General features: G+C 39.9%; 2 protein-coding genes across 3 annotated transcripts; one reads left to right on the top strand and one right to left on the bottom strand.

Moving 5' to 3' along the window:
• Window positions 1-1,256: 1,256 nt before the first annotated feature.
• On the bottom strand, window positions 1,257-9,419 carry ush1ga (Usher syndrome 1Ga (autosomal recessive)). Of its 2 annotated transcripts, XM_084744480.1 has the most exons (4): window positions 9,026-9,416; window positions 4,493-4,943; window positions 3,178-3,974; window positions 1,257-2,256 (listed from the first exon to the last, which is right to left on the bottom strand). In XM_084744480.1, exons 1-4 carry the CDS (start codon window positions 9,187-9,189, stop codon window positions 2,253-2,255), a joined length of 1,416 nt encoding a protein of 471 aa, XP_084600606.1. In that variant the 5' UTR covers window positions 9,190-9,416; the 3' UTR covers window positions 1,257-2,252. The 2 variants fall into 2 exon arrangements, with proteins under 2 accessions (XP_084600606.1, XP_084600607.1); XM_084744481.1 differs by lacking the exon at window positions 1,257-2,256 and having other exon boundaries at window positions 3,174-3,974; window positions 9,026-9,419.
• A 1,617-nt stretch (window positions 9,420-11,036) lies between these two features.
• On the top strand, window positions 11,037-15,164 carry LOC146309459 (proton channel OTOP2-like). Its single transcript, XM_084744482.1, has 6 exons — window positions 11,037-11,968; window positions 12,609-12,745; window positions 12,834-12,892; window positions 13,755-13,900; window positions 13,991-14,841; window positions 14,933-15,164. The coding sequence occupies exons 1-6, from the start codon at window positions 11,530-11,532 to the stop codon at window positions 15,101-15,103; spliced, it is 1,803 nt and encodes a 600-aa protein (XP_084600608.1). The 5' UTR covers window positions 11,037-11,529; the 3' UTR covers window positions 15,104-15,164.
• Window positions 15,165-16,550: the final 1,386 nt, after the last annotated feature.

The following is a 16,550-nucleotide window of genomic DNA, read 5'->3' as shown; positions in this document are numbered from 1 at the left end:
AAACAAGTAATGACTGAGACAGTATGTTCATTGATCTGTATAAAAAGACATGACAACATACAAACAGTGCATATTAGTTACACTGTGCATAACAGAAACTCAATATATGCATATGTTTGGTTCACTAATGAATGAATTTACTTTATACTGGAGCTGTTTAGAAGTAGAGGACAGTAAAATTCCACCTATCTAGAATTGAAGAATTCTAAAACACATTTTATTTCATATTTGATGGTCTAGTATGCAGGATTTAGTGGCATCTAGCACTTGTTTCACCCTCCCTTTGTAGGAGAACCTACATAAAATGCCATATCAGGAGCCAGTGTTTGGATTGTCCATTCTGGGCTACTGTAGAAACATGGTGGAACAACATGGCTGACTCTGTGGAAGAAGGCCCACTCTGTCCATAGATATAAACTGCTCATTCTAAGGTTACAGGTTTTTATTTTCAGGTGATAATACACAAATAAAAACATAATCATGAATATTATAGTCCATTTCTGCCACATTCAACCAATAAATTTCAATAAATATTTTGCACTGAAACTTTAATTGTTCAATTACATTCTTTTTCTCTGACATTATGGTTTAAATTTTGTTTCAAAGCCTTCTGTACATATCTTTACATGTATTCTAGTAGAAATGATGAAATCCCCAATAAGAAACTTTGACATTGTGTTGATTTTGGCGCCCCTTGTGGACAAACGTGGTAGTTTTTCCTCCACCAAAACAACAAAATATAACATCAAAAATAAAAGTATCTTAAATAAAAATCTATTCCTGCTTATATTTTAACTGGCTAGCATACGACTCACTGCAGCTCTGGCTGTAAATCCTGAAAAAGTAAACACAGGCTTGTTTCAACTGATTTCATGGGGAATCTAAACTGGCAGCAGGGATTAAGAATAACTATAAAGAAATAGCCAGTCCTCTCTCTGATGGTTTTGTTTGCTTATGTAGATCATAAAGAGGCATTAATATTAAACTGAGACTGTCTATTAAACAGGTAAAAACTCCTTGCAGTAGCTTTAAAATGAATAAGTTTAAGTAAATTTTAAATTGGCCCTTAAAATTTATTAAATGTAAACCTCTCTTCATGTCATTAAGACAAATTCGCAGAAATATGACCGAGGACATGACCTCAGTGTCCTAAAGCTATGGCCCACATCTTCAATCTGAGTTACTCTTCAGATGAAATATAGAGCACAGAGAAGAAAACAAAGACTAAGTATACATCATTTAAATAATATACAACATTAAAAACTTAGTATTTTTTATTTAAAGTCCACCTAAAATGTTAAAAAGTTGAGATAATAAACAACTACATATACTCCTGTGCAGATGTACATTATAAAAAAACAACAACTAGACAATATACAAGATACAGTTGTAAGACTGACTTAATGTCAAGGCTGACATGAGGTGATACATATAGGTCCTTAAATCTCCTAGTGTATGGACTGAACATGCAAATATAGAACTACAATATATTATACTGTGAATATATAATACGATTATCTGAAGATCTTGTGTTTTCACATAATTAACAATACTACAGTTAATCAGAACAGTAATCTCAATGAACAATTGGCCTGTATTGCCAGTAAGCTACACTTGGACTGACATGGCTTGCTGTATGTAAACATGTATAGAGGGGAAATATGAGTAAGGAAACAACTGAGCAGTTCTGGGAGAACACAACAACAACAATTAATAATACAGTTACAAGGAAATTAAAGGGATAGTTTGGGTTTTCTGAAGTGGGATTTTAAGCGATTTTAAGCAAATGCACAGGCACAAGCAATGCAGGCACATGAGGTGGTAGGATTTACCCCACGGGGGCAAACATGTTCAGGGGACACAGACCCCACAATCAAGTCTATGTTCTCTATGCCACATGGCATGCAATGACACTGCACAGCTCTGCACACTGATGACCGTCTTTCAGTTTGTTAAACCATGCAGCGCAGGAGGACTCCAACCAGCCAACATACAGAGATAGTTTCAACAATAATCCTGAGGGTCACACGATACTGTGAAAGAATCTTGTTATGAATTTATCTCACACTCGTCTCTTCTTGCTTGACATATTCATCTTGACAGTGTCCTTTATGGTTTGTCACCACTGAGATACCAGGAGAGGTAAATCATTAAACCTCCTTGTCCATATGTGACATTCACTCCGCAATGCTCCAACTGACCTTTAAGGCTGGATGAGCACACAGCATGAGGGCCGTGCACAGCGATCTTTATTATCTGTAAGACAGAAGGAAGACAAAAGAGGACACTGTGTTTGTAACTGAAGATGATATAACAATGTGCCCAAATACTTCCTTATTACAAAAAAATAATTACAAAATAGCAGGGAAGCTGTTTGAAACATTCCACTGGTAAACAGGTGACAGTATTAGGTAACAGGTAAAAGTATCATGACTGGATATGAGAGGGATGTCCTTGAAATGGTTAGTCATTCAACGATGGGGCGAGGTTCACCACTTTTTATTTTAAGAACAACGTTTCTCAACATACGATTAAATTAATTTGGGAATTTCACCATCTACAATCCATAATATCGTGAAAAGATTCAGAGAATCCAGAGAAATCTCTGCACATGAGGGGTACAGCTGAAAACCAACATGCCTCTAATCTTAAACCCCACAGGCGGCATTGCATTAAAAACTGCATAAAAAAACAACATGATTGCATAAAGGTTACTACATGACCAGCCCGCATTGTGCAGATCTGTCTCCTACTGAAAACACATGGTGCTTTATGACGCAAAAATACGACAACAGAGCCTTATGACTGTTGAGCAACTGAGATAGTATATCAAGCAAGAATGTGAAAGAATTACACTTTCACAGCTTCAAGAATTAGTGTCCTCAGTTCACAAACACTTACTGAGCGTCGTTAAATGAAAAAGTCATGTATCACAGTTGTAAACATGCCCCTTCACAACTTTTTTGGAACATGTTGCAGGCAGCAAATTCAGAATGAGTGTATATTTACAAAAAACAATGAAGTTGAACATTAAATATCTTGTCTTTGTACTGTATTCAATTGACTATAGGTCAAAAAATATTTGCAAGTCATTGCTTTCTGTTTTTATTTATGTTTTACACAGCATCCCAACTTTTTTGGAATTGGGGTTTATACTAGTAAAATCTCATCACTCACAGTTCTGTGTCCTCGATGCAGTCTGGATCTTCTATAGTCTCCAGCCGTGTCTTACAGGCATCTAGGATCTTTTTCCTTGGTCCTAAGGGGATATGGATACTCTTAAGGTCATGATCAGAGCACAGCAAGAGTGCTTCAAGGTCAATCTTCTCCCTCTTGAAGATGGAGAAAAACTCGCTCATGCTCTGTGTGGCGAGGAAGACCTCCAGAGGGCTCGAGTCAGGCTCATCATCATCGTCCAGCCCCAGTTCGATTTCTTCCCAGGGCAGCTCCTCCATGTTCCTCTCCTGCAGGCTGCGTGCACTGCCAATGCTGTCTTCATCCACACTCGGGTATGGCTGCAGACGACTGCGTAAGCGCACATTATTGCCTGACCGGTCCACACTGGCCTCATCCCGACCACCGAGGTCAAACATCCCCCCACTCACATAGTTCCTCCTAAAGACCATGGTGCCCAGACCGGGCCGGTTGAACAAAGAATCGTGTCCTGAGTCAGTGCTGATCTCAGAATAGTCCACATCCGGCCCGTGGAGTTCCGGCTCACTAATGGCACGTGAAATGGCATCAAAATTGTCTCCGTGGAACATGTCACGAACATTGCGGCGGCCACGGTCCTTTGGGTTGACATAAGTCCCCTGTTTAAAAAACATGACATCGTTGCCCAACTGAAGTCCAGAGAGGGAGCGCACACTCTTCCTCCCATCCTCGTAGATTTTAAAGGTCCCATCTCCTTGTTTCCTTTTCTCCAGCTTCTTCTGAATCTTTGTCTTCCCTCGATTTGTGGCATGAAGAGTAGCCTTTTGAGACATAGGAAAATAACAATCAGACAAAATTACAAATTAAAGGACTAGATTTCCAAACTAGAATGTTTTTAAAAAACAAACTTTAACAAGGATAGACCAATCTCGCCACCCAATGGCTAATGTCTGACATCAATTTAGTTTTAGAAGGCAACAGCCAATGTTTCGTGGCTTCCAGCATAGCCAGCGGATATCCAGGCCAAGACCTCCTCTTCTGTGTGCCTGCCATTGTTCACAGCGACTTGAGGCGTAAGAATGGACTAGCAACTTATCTCTATGAACAGATAGATATCTGCATACAAATGTTAAAAAGTTAACTAAAGCTAAACCAAAATCATTGTCAGACAATAGCTGATAGGATTCTAAGATCTAATTCTAGGATTCTAAGCCTGCTCAAACTTGACTGGCCACTCATACTAATCTGATTCCAAAATCTTGATCCTTGCCTACAGCCAGATTCTCCATGCAGATATCTGTTTATAGAGATCAAGAATAGACAAATAAAAACTCCTGACCTGAGAATATGGCACACTGACGGTGGCTGCATTAAAGTTGCGCAGCTGGCTAAGAGAGCTGCTGGTGTAACTGGAAAAGCTCATGACGTCTGACGCAGAAGCCTCAGAGGCATCCTTATGAAACTTCCGCTCCATGCGTTTGTGGTGCTTCTTCTGCATCTTCACGCAGTCTTTGATTCGCCGCTCAGCATCACGAAACGCCCGGTCCTTCAGCTTGCTGACCAGCTTGGTGTTGAGGCCTGTCTGCTTGGCTGCAATTGAATCCAGGTAGCGGACGCAATCCATGTGATTCTTTGTGGCCGCCATGTCCAACGGGGTGTGGTAGTCGTTGTCCAGGCACCATATGTTGGCACCGAAAGACACCAGGAAGAAAAGGCAGTTGAGGTGACCATTGGCAGCTGCCAGGTGGAGCGGCGTGTTCCCCCATATGTCACACTTGTCAGGGTTTCCTCTGTGGGCCATAAGAAAAATGTTAGATGCAACCTTTAGACTAAGAGAACTTGTATCAGACGTACTAAATAAACATTTTGATTTCTTGTTCAGACTGTAAGAAAGGTTATGGATACAGGTTGCCTCCTTGGTCTTCTGTTTAGATGACTCACCCATGAATAAGCATGTGATTTTTTGATTATGTTTTCAGCACTGACCTGCCATCCGTGGGTTGTTAATGAGGCCTTATTTAATAATTTACAGTCTAAACACCACATTGCTCTGTCAGAAACCACAGATCTTCTGTCTGTAACAATTTGTTTTAAAGGCTCTGACCAAGTTGTAAAGAGGATGGTTTGATAAAAAATGATGATTGAAAATGAATTTACTATCATGCAGAGGCCCTAACTAATAACATAAGCAACTTTTACCCTTAGCTGACAGTCCACGGCCTTAGGGTTACCTCTACGTGTGCTGTGCTGTTGCTGCTGGTTTGTAATATGACCACAGGCCTGCCAGCACTATTGCTATACTACCTGTATCCAGTTTCAGGGGAGGCCGACTGGGTAGCGCCTGACTCAAAAAGCGCCACTGTGCATGGCGGGTGATGTCACACTGAATTCCTCAAGTCAAAACATGGAGTATTACAGCTGTTTGGAGTAGGTGGAGGCCAGATGTGCGTGGAGCTTTCTTACTTTTCTTTCTCATCATAAGCCTTGTATACAAATCTATGAAAGCTCATTTGTTGTTCATTATTCAAACTTGGTTCAAACTAGAGTTCTGTTAAGCATCTTACTAATAAATAATGCTAAAAACAGAACAGGATTTGTTCATGAGATACAGCTTGTTTGTAGCTACCACAGTTAAATATTGGCAGTACAATTTTAACTTAAAATTTCTGCATTTTTTTCCAGTTTAGAGTCCTCTGATTGGTGCCACACCTTCTGAATTTACATGTCTATCTTGTCTCTTGTACCTGTCTTCCAGTGTAGCCACGTACAGACTGCTGAATATTTGATACGATGGACGTGAAGCCACTGTCTAAGTGCAAATGTATTATTGATGGATTACGTTGTAAGGTTTTCACAGGGAATGTGTGTCAGATCTGCTGGGCAGCGATCAGCAAAATCACACTCTGATTTCTCTTTTCGTCTGGAGAAAACTGTTTGGGTCAAAGGTCAAAGGATCAAGGGGAATGGCTGTAGTCAGTGTGCATAATGGACAGTATGTGGCAAACAGCCCAGGAAGCGACAATAATCCAATGATCAAACAAAAGGAATTACACTGTTACTCTTACACCGGGGCATAAAATGCTATAAATTGACGTCAAAAGATAAACGGCAATTAGCTGTGTTCAGTTTGTATCTTGAGTTGGAATATTTATCACCATTAGATTGTATAACATGCTCGTTGTAGGTAGCGCTTACATAATCTAACATGAGAGCTTTATGTGTCATAATTTATGTCTGTCGTAGTAAAAAGCTGACCACAGCAGTGACAGGTCTGCTCACTTAATCCCTCCCGTTCTTTATCACATTATGGGCTGTTTGCGTCTACACCTCATATGACAGCTTGATGTTACTGCAGGCCGCCAGCTGCAATATACTTGCCAAATATAGCCCTGCATGGTATCTTTCCCATGAAATTGTCAAGCAGTATTAAACCTCTCCTCATTATAACCCCGGGTCTCACAAGTTTGGTGCCTCTGTGAAACATTATGGCAGCTATTAATGTTTAATTTTATTACCCCATGTCAATCAGGACTGCTATCAATAGATAATAGCATGTTCTTTGCAGCCGAATACCTCCAGAGCCTTGTTTACACTTTTTCCGTGGGAAATACTGAATTTAGAATTATCATGTAGCACTGGAAGCTGTCCCTGCTTTGTTGCCTGAAGGAGTGGGAGATCAGGCCCAAAAATATTATTGCAGTCTATTAAATCTCAATTGCTTTTCATTAACTACATTACAATCTTTTACAATTTTTTTTTCCAAATTTTGAAATTCCCTGTAGATTATAGCCAGACTTGAAATATGACTTTCCCAGCTTGTCACTACCAGCACTGCTTTGTCACACCTGTCGATGTTTCATACTGATGCACAAGGTAATCTTCAGCAGCTGCATGAGATGCTGCCAGTAAACCTTTTTAATACATGGTCAGTGTATTTAAATGGTCAGAGTTTTGGTTAAAAAAACGCTATGACAGGATTAGGAAACAAAACTACTTGGCTAGGTTTTGGAAAAGATCATATTTTCGGTTAAAATAAGCATGTTACGTTATGTATGTCGGGTGATATCAGAAAAGCAAGTTGCACGATGAAAGTCACATGATACATGTAAAGTTATGTGCCTTAAAACTTAAATAACATTTTGGTTTCATATGGGACATCATGCCCTGGTTTTCTGGGTGAAAGTCTTGTGTTTGTTTGGCCCATCCAACCATCCCACCTCCATACATACATACATCTGATCTTTTGTAACCAAACCATCTCTACCCAAGTTAACTTTCTGGTTTTTTTTTTGGAACTAACTCCTTCACTCCTTCTCCTTTTGTGTTTAGCCATGCTTGTTGTCACTGGGTGTAGTGGTATGACATACCTTTTTCATCTAAGCAACACAGCCAAAGTTAGGTCTCTCTGGCGGCCATTAAGCTTTGGAATCGTCTCCCAATAAACTTGAGAAATCTGGACTCTATGGAATCTTTTAAAAAGCAGCTAAAACCTACCTGTCCAGACAGGCACTTGGGTACCATATGGTTTTTTTAGGTTTCAATTCTGTGCTTTTATCTGCTCCCCCTGTACATTTTATCAAATGTTTTATCCTAGTTGCCTGAATTTTAAACTGTAAAAATAAAAGTCCTTAACATCTCCCTCACAGACTTTGCTCAATTAAGCTGATTCATAATGGGTCCATTTATCTGGCTGACAGGCAAACTAGGTCAGCCAGAAAAGATGGGGAATGGGCTGTTTCCCCCTCCCTCCCTCCCAACCGTCCATGAATACAAGTCACATTTGCTCACTTTGCTGAAGGCCAGCTTGTACACAATGGTGGAGCCTCCTAAAATGATGCTATCTGTACTGTTAATTTGATAAATCTTTTTTTTCTAGTGATGATAAAATGAAATGGGTAATCATGTAGTGATGGACTATAGTGCCCAGAACAAAGCAATGAAATGCTACTTTTACATAACATTTCATAATTTAAGTAATGTACAGTATTTTTATGGGCCAACTCTTTTTCTATAACTCTTCCCATGTATAGATGTTTTCAGTACCGGTGTTCCTATGAACAGTATCATCATATTAAATGCAAAAGAGGTGTGAGATGGATATCAGCTCTGCTATTGTGGGGATTTATTTACTGCAGCAAATATTGTAGTATCTAGTCCAACATGTGGATTTTTCAGACCTGACCAAATAAAAAATAAGTAGTTACCAAGCAGGTTTTTGGTCAAAGATGTCCATATTAGCCAGGAGCAAACCCTGAAGTTAGTGTGTTGGAAGTATATCAAGGCCTCTCTTCTCCCTTGGGTGTGTTAAAACTAAAATACTGCAACCTGTTAAGGGTGACCTACATTGTTAGGGGTGTATTGTTTCTTCCTGTGTAGTTCAACTGCAAAATCATCTCTGAAGTAGTTCATATATTGAAAGAGGGCTGCAACTAATGATTATTTCACTGTCGATTAATCTGTTGATTCTTTTCTCAATTAATCGATTAGTTGTTTGGTCTATAGAATGTAAGAATATGGTGAAAATGTCTATCAGTGTCAGATATCCACATGTAAGAAGCTGGAATCAAATAATCTTTTTTTTTTTCTCTTAAAACAATTATTTGATGATGAAAATAGTTGCTTAATCGTTGCAGCTCTATATTGAAACATTATTTTCTTATTTTCTAATTATTTCTAATTCTATTCTTTGACAGTCTGGTGATTGTTTGGCTCATTCTGCCTAACCAGACACTAAACTTTGATTAGAATAACATTGGAAAGTTCACTTTTGCTCTAAAACAGTTTCTTTACACTAATGACTGAAGTTGAGTGGATTTCATGTCCGTCTATAGAGTAGTGCGCACACGCCCTATATTGATAAGTTTGCACGCACCCCCTCGCCGCGATGAGCCGCAGAGCCTCCAGATTGCCGTGATAAGCAGCCCATAACGTCGGTGTCATGCCATCCTCATCCGGCGCGTTGAGATCCTTCCGAGTCGCCTCCTTCAGCAGGTCCAGGTAGCCGTCCCGGGCCGCCTTGTGGTACCTGTCATTCATGGCGCGCGCTTAGTCCACCCTGCTCGACTCCATTCCGTTTCAACAGCACCACCATCATCGTCGTCGTGCGGCGATGAAGCCGGAGCGACGCCGGTTTGAGTCCCAGTTTGCCCCCGCAGTCCCCCCGCAGCCGGTCGCTCCTGATCAGTGGAGGAGCTGCAGGCAGGCAGAGAGCGTCGGTGGTATCCACGGACGCCACGATGAGCACCGTGTGGGTTACAACACTGCTCCCGGTGGCCGAGTGGGTCCAACACAGACCAGGGACCCTTCTCTGGGGCTGTATTATAGAAACTCGGACTGGGTTGCACTAACAAGATTAATTAATCTAAAATTAGTTCCAATAAAGGTTTAGCAGAACTAGTTTTAAAAAGAGCAAATCCAGATTAAAATTAGAAATTCAAAGTTTGCTGATGTAAACCAAAATTAAACAGACCTCAATCAATATGAAAATGCTTACTTACCCAAATTAAAGTAAATAAATATAGAAAAAATTAGATTTCTGTTGGGGCTCACTGTGTTTGTGTCTCACTTTGCTACTTTCTGCTCTGGTAAAGTCTCATACAAATAAAGGTCAACTTTATTGTGATCATACAATCATACAGAGTACAATTATACAGTCTAATTCATTCTCTGCATTTAACCCACTTCATTAGGAGCAATGGGCAGCTTCTGTACGGAGCCAAGGGACCAAATTACTTTATTATTTCAGACTCCTTCATCACCGAGAAAGTCATCCAATTAAGTTGTATAAGTTTGTATGATCAGGAAATGATGAGTGAAGACATCTGAGAAAAGAAAACTATAACTGGAAACTGTCATTGTGATTGACACAAGGAAAAGTCAGAGTCACTCCGGTGTCATTGTTTGTACAAATTCTTTTCAATAAACCATTGTTCTCCCTTTTAACTTTCCATTCCTGGTACCACGACGAAACATGATTGCCGACAAGGAAGGTTTTTATAAAGTTTTGCAATAAATTAAAGTACCTCTGCTCTCAGCCGCACCCTGATGAAACACACTTACATTAGCACACATAATAAGCATTAGTTACACCAGTGACTGAAGCTCTATGACACACTGCCCTATTGAAACTTCCATGACAATAGGTAGAGATAGTGGCCACTGGCCAGGCTTTTCATGCTTTACACCTCAGGCGCTTTGCAAAGACAATATATAGATCCACACTCTTCCTTGAGCCATGAATATCATTAAAGAACAGCAAGTATTCCCTGCAAGCACTGACTCATAAAGACAGATAACACATGGTATGCCTATGTAGAGAATTTAGAGTAGATGACGCTTTGATTGTGATGCGTGTGGTCAGTGATAGCAAAAAACTGGATCCAGTTTAGCAAGTCAAAGACAACACAACCCATAAAGCCTTTAAAGTATTTAGAAATACAAAAAGACAATGAAAAAATGTTTTTGACAGTTAAAATCATGTTTTTATTTCCATTTTTAAACATTTATTTTGTGCACACTTTTACAACAAAAGACTGGAATTAAAAAGGTACAGCACAATCCATCCATCCATTGTCTGTAACTGCTTATCATAACGGGTCAGGAGCCTATCACAGCTGACAATATCACAATTTAAGAAAAAAAAAAAAATGCTGTGGATCAAAAAAGGAACCGGTTTCTTGTATTTTGGAATTCGTGAGAAAAGGTTTTTGCTTCAAACATCTTTTGAACTTTACATGGATATTTTGTGCAAAACACTCTGTGTTTGGTAATAATATGGTGTTGTTCATAACAGATTTATTGACATTTATGACCCTTTGTGCAGTAAAGCAGCGTGTTTTGGAAGACATATAAAAGCCATGACGGCTCAGACTGCCTCTCAGGATCACACTGCATCAGGTAGGCTTACAGGTATCCTGAAACCTCCTCTTCATTTTTACAAGGTCACTGCTTTGTCCAGTTGTCAAAAGATTTTGGCAATCTGCAAGAGCTATTTTTTGCCTTATTGTACAACTCTTTCAGATGTCTTATTGTTATTGGTTTTATCAGAGATGGAGAGGGATAGTGTATAAGACTTCCCTCAAGAAAACAGCACAGCTGATCTGGGTAAACATGTATGCGGATTCTCACTCAATACAAGCATTTCTTGCCCAAACTAGGAGATTAAATCCCATTTGTTGATTTAAAGCTGCTCTTTTGTGAAGCACCAACAGGGTGACAATTATGCCTACTTTGTGCCCGTGGAAAGGTTTCACCTGGGCGGGATCTAACTTTAAAAGGAGCCTGTGAGTGGGTGTAGCTGTTAAACCTGTAGCCTCTTATACGGAAACCAGATGCAGCTAACAACTCATTTGTGAATAGCTGTTAGAGAGAAGAACCATGTGTTTGAACACTACCACTCCGTGCCCCTGTCTGACTGATGGCAACCCCTGTGAACCGTGCAGGATGACGGCCAAAGACAAGGAGACAGAAGAGGCCCACCTGTCCAACACCACCGGTGCATCGGGTCAAGCGGGGACCCTGTGTGAACCCGACCTGAACGTCTCTTCCAGCGGAGTCGTGGTGAGGGAGCGGGGCCGGAACTGGGGATGGATGCTGTCCGGGATCATCTGTGTCAACATTTTGATCCTGGGTTGCGCCCTGGTCAGCGGCACCGCATACAACAATGTGAACATCAGCACACCTGACCTGCAGGTTTATCTCATCATCCTCCTCATCCTCACGGCCATCTGGATGATTTATTATGCCGTCGACACATCCAGGAGAGAAAATGCTGTTGTTTTCAAGGATGGCCATGCTGGACCTGTGTGGCTCAGGGGTAAGTAAATGTTTCATGGTAAAAAAAAAAAAAGTGGAGAAAACTAACAATTTTTTGAGTTTTTGAGTTTTGAGCCCAACTCAAACACTTAGGTATTTCAAATACTAAAACAAAACAAAAAAAGTTAAGAAAAAAGTTCGAATCTTTAGTTGAGATAAGTTACTTTTTTTTTCTACAGATAAACTTGAATCTTTGAGTTTTAGAAACCCCCAAAAATATGTATTTCAAAAAGTGTTGAAGTGAGCTGTGAACCTCATTTGTCAATTAAATAGTTTTAACTGCAAATATTAAAATACAAACCGTTATTCACTTTCACTTCGATGAGTTTACTCAATAATGTTTTATAAACTTGAATCTTTGAGTTTTAGAAATATTCGAAACACAATTTTTGGGGTTTCTAAAACTCAAAGATTCAAGTTTATCTAACGAAGAAAGTTAATTATCACAACAAAAGATTAGTGTGTGTTGGATTTTAACTTGGGCTCAAAACACAAAAATCTATTGTAGTAAGTTACCTTAAAAGTTTGAGTTTTCTCAACTAGTTAATTTTTACACTGTATACTTGTTTTGGAATTATTGTTTTTTAATTTTCAGAGCAATTTGGAAAAGGTTGATGATTTTTTTTTTCTTGTTCCTTCAGGAGGACTTGTGCTGTTTGGACTCCTCAGTATTATCATGGACATTTTCAAGATAGCCAGCTATGTGGGCTACCTCCACTGTGATTCTGCTGTTAAGGTCGCATTCCCTGTGATTCAGCTTTTGTTCATACTTGTGCAGGTAAAAATACCAATTGTAAAGAATTGTAAAATGTCCTCAAGCCTTTATTATTGCAAAATATTAACACAGTGGTGAAATCAATCTGCAGACGTACTTTTTCTGGATCCATGCCAAGGACTGTGTGCAAGTACAAAAGAACATTACACGGTAGGTGATTAATGGATTTCCTTTTGCTTGTTTTCTGCATAAATCACTACCTTTGTAAACATGTTATCCCTGACGGTATCTATTTCAATACTTAAAAATATTCCCATCTCCTCTAACACTAAAACTAAGAGTAATCAAAACAGTTTGGAGTATTTTTATACTGAGGTTGCTACCACAGTACTGATGTTGTTTCATTGTTAGAATCTCTTTTCATTTGTAGATATTGAAAAGGTGTGATTATAATTTTTTTAATTGTAAACTAAAAGGGCTGCATTTAACAATTCTTTCAATTTTCATTTAATCTGCAGCTCATTTTCTTAAGGGTTGATAAGGTTGATAAAATTAGGGTTGTTCCAATACTGACACCAGTACTGGAAATGCCTCTGATACATCCTAAAAATCAGGACTGCTCAGGATGCTTTTGGTGCTCAACCTCTAAATCTTTAAATAAAATGTCACAAAATAATGAAAATGCCACCTATAATTTCTAAGAGCCCAGGTTGACATGTTTGAATTTTGTTTGTCTGACAAAGAAACCCAAAGTTTTTCAATTTACCTAATAGAGAAATAGAAAAAACAGTTAATATTCACATTTCCTGAAGCTGAAACCAATTACTTTTTTGTATTTTGCTCAAAATTTTATAAATTGATTATCAAAATGATAGAAAATTGTACATTGACAAGTTATTTTAACCCTTACTCTACCTTAATGCACCAGTTTTGGTCTGAAAACCATATTAAATTAAAATCAGCACTATTACTTGACATCAAAATCTGCCATTACATTAAGTTTAGTTTTTTTTACACTATTTTTGTCTCTGATTATTATTTCCTGTTGCTTCCTTCTTGTCTTCTTATGCAGCTGTGGGCTGATGCTCACCCTCTCCACAAATCTAGTCGTGTGGATGACTATGGTCACCGAGGAGTCTGTTCACCAAACAACAATCCCTGAGCCCCCGAGCGGCAACTACAGTAAAATCCATGGAAGAGGCATGTACATGGATAGAGGTAATTAAAGCAGACAAGTAGATATAGCAATCAATATAACGGCACATAAATATAACACTTCTCTCACCTGTGCCCCGTCATGTCTTACAGCGGGTTACGGTGATGATAAGTGCAAGTGCAGCCACACTTCATGTAAGCTCTTCAAGAACGCCTACTACTACTTGTACCCCTTCAACATTGAGTACAGTCTGTTCGCCTCTGCCATGGCCTACGTCTTGTGGAAGAATGTCGGGAGAGTCATGGAGGAACACAGCCACCACCACACCAAATTCCGTCTGAGGGATGTGTTTCTCGGCCCTGTGGCAGGAGTCCTCTTAGTGGTGGCAGGCCTGGCGACCTTCATCGTATACGAGATGGAAATGCAAGACGACGACAGCGATGACGACGACCAAGACAAAGCAGTGATGATGCACTTTGTCATGAATATAGTGATACTGACCCTGATGTCTGTGTCCACCGTGCTCGGCTGTGTTGTCTACAAAGTGGACCACAGAGAGCACGTATCTGACAAAAACCCCACACGCAACCTGGACGTGGGGCTGCTGGTGGGAGCCTCACTGGGACAGTTCATCATCAGCTACTTCACCATCGTCGCCATGGTTGGAACTGGAGCCAAAGGCCACCTGAACAGTCTCAACCTGACCGGAGCCATCCTGATGGTGATCCAACTCGGCCTGCAGAACTTTTTCATCATCGAAGGTCTACACCGGGAGCCCTACCATGAGGTGCACCCAGTGGTCACTGTGGTTGCAAATCCATATGTGCTGCAGCCAGGCAAAGAGCTGAGCGGCCTCGAAGGATCAGAGATGGACACAAAGTCGAGCCCCGAGCTCACGCCACACAACCAGCATGGCCACGCGACCGAGCACAGACCAAAACTGCTGTGGAAGAGACGGGTGCTGAAGGAGGTCTCTGCGTTTCTGCTGCTGGGCAACGTCATCGTGAGTACCACTCTCCCTCACACTCCCTCACAAACTCACCTTTCTTAAATTCACCAAATGCTCAACCTGTTCTCATTTCTTTCTCTGACAGCTGTGGATCATGCCGGCATTCGGTGCCCGTCCCCAGTTTGACCACGACACTGAAACTCAGTTCTACAAATTCAACATGTGGGCTGCCGTTGTGAATATTGGACTTCCTTTTGGCATCTTTTATCGCATGCATTCAGTCGCCAGTCTGTTTGAGGTTTTTCTGAACTCATAACAAGGGGTCAAAGTAACTAATTACAACTACTCATTTTACTGCAATTACGTCGATTTTTGGGGTACTTAAGTATGCATTACACAACGTAATCTGTGTAGTTACTTTTAAGATCATAATTAAGTACTGGGTACACTTTGAATTAATATCCAAACTAGGCTTAGGTGGTATCTATTTTTTCACAGGTGCATACTTTCCTGATATTTTACCTGGGTATATGGTATTATGGCGGTTATGTAAAACTTGTGTAAAATGGCTCATCTTGACTCTCTTGACAGGCAGAGCTGATGGTTATAGTGACGCTAGTTGGGAAACAACACATTCAGGGAGTTTTAATTTGGTCCTGAGAAGGTGCAGCCTTCACTCACTGAAAAACTGAAACTGTGCTTTTACTGCCAGACCAGCAAATTCACTGCTCATTTTTTCACCTTTGCTCAGCGTGCATTCACCGTCACTCTCTGCCACCATGGACAGTATCAGTCTGCCACTCGCTGCCTCGCTCAACACAATACACTCCTCTGACCAATCAGTAGTCTGCAGTGTTTGCTGGCGCACCTTTATCATCAGGCCTAAATCCAAAATACTCCCAGGGCAGAGGCATTTCTCTTCTTTTCTATTAAGTCCTGTAACTTTATCCCCAGATGCCATGTTTGTCAGCACAGCTGCACAACCTTGTCCACCACATTGACCTCTGGTGGCGCCAGCTGCACACTACAATACAACATATGTCCATCAGTTTAATAGAAAGAAGAGAGTCTGTACATATAATGGTATTAAAGATCACACCATTGGGATTTCTAGTATACCGCAATACCTTTACACCTACCAAGCCTAGTTTAAATATTTCATCTGCATTTTTCTAAGCCAGTTAGGCTGTCCAAACACAAATGAGCCTATGAAAACATGACATAAGGATGAATTCCTGCTGCAGCAGACACACTGACCAGAATGGTGACCAGACACAGAAGCTGGGAGTAATTTAGACTGAAGATTTAATTTCTGAAATAGTAACCGCTTTCGTTTGAATGCCTATTATTGATAATAAATTAAACATCAACTGTTAAGAAATGACTAATATTATGAATGTTTTTTTAGAAGTATTTTTTTTTTTTACATAATAATATTTCATTAATACAACAGTACTTGTACTTGAGTACAGGTTGTCAGCACCGCTGCTCATAATGCTGAAAGAGTATATCATGTGAACAGCCAACTGTTTTGTCAATATAAAACTGTTTTGTACAAATTGTAGTCTGTTTTGATGATGCTTTGTTATTTGTTTTTAAATCTGTGAAGTAGATTTGACTGACAAATATCATCTCTTCAGTGTCTCTCATAAAATCTGTATATGTGACAATGTTCAAAATGTTATTTTCAGAGATTAAAAAATAATTAAATGTGATCTTGCATTGCTCGTTTTATGCTTTAGCTTCTGTACGCACAAAATAAA

Source organism: Lutjanus erythropterus, chromosome 19 (assembly GCF_056507025.1).
Source record: "Lutjanus erythropterus isolate fLutEry1 chromosome 19, fLutEry1.hap2, whole genome shotgun sequence".
Lineage (NCBI taxonomy): Eukaryota > Metazoa > Chordata > Actinopteri > Lutjaniformes > Lutjanidae > Lutjanus > Lutjanus erythropterus.
This window is presented reverse-complemented; position numbering and strand designations above follow the sequence as displayed.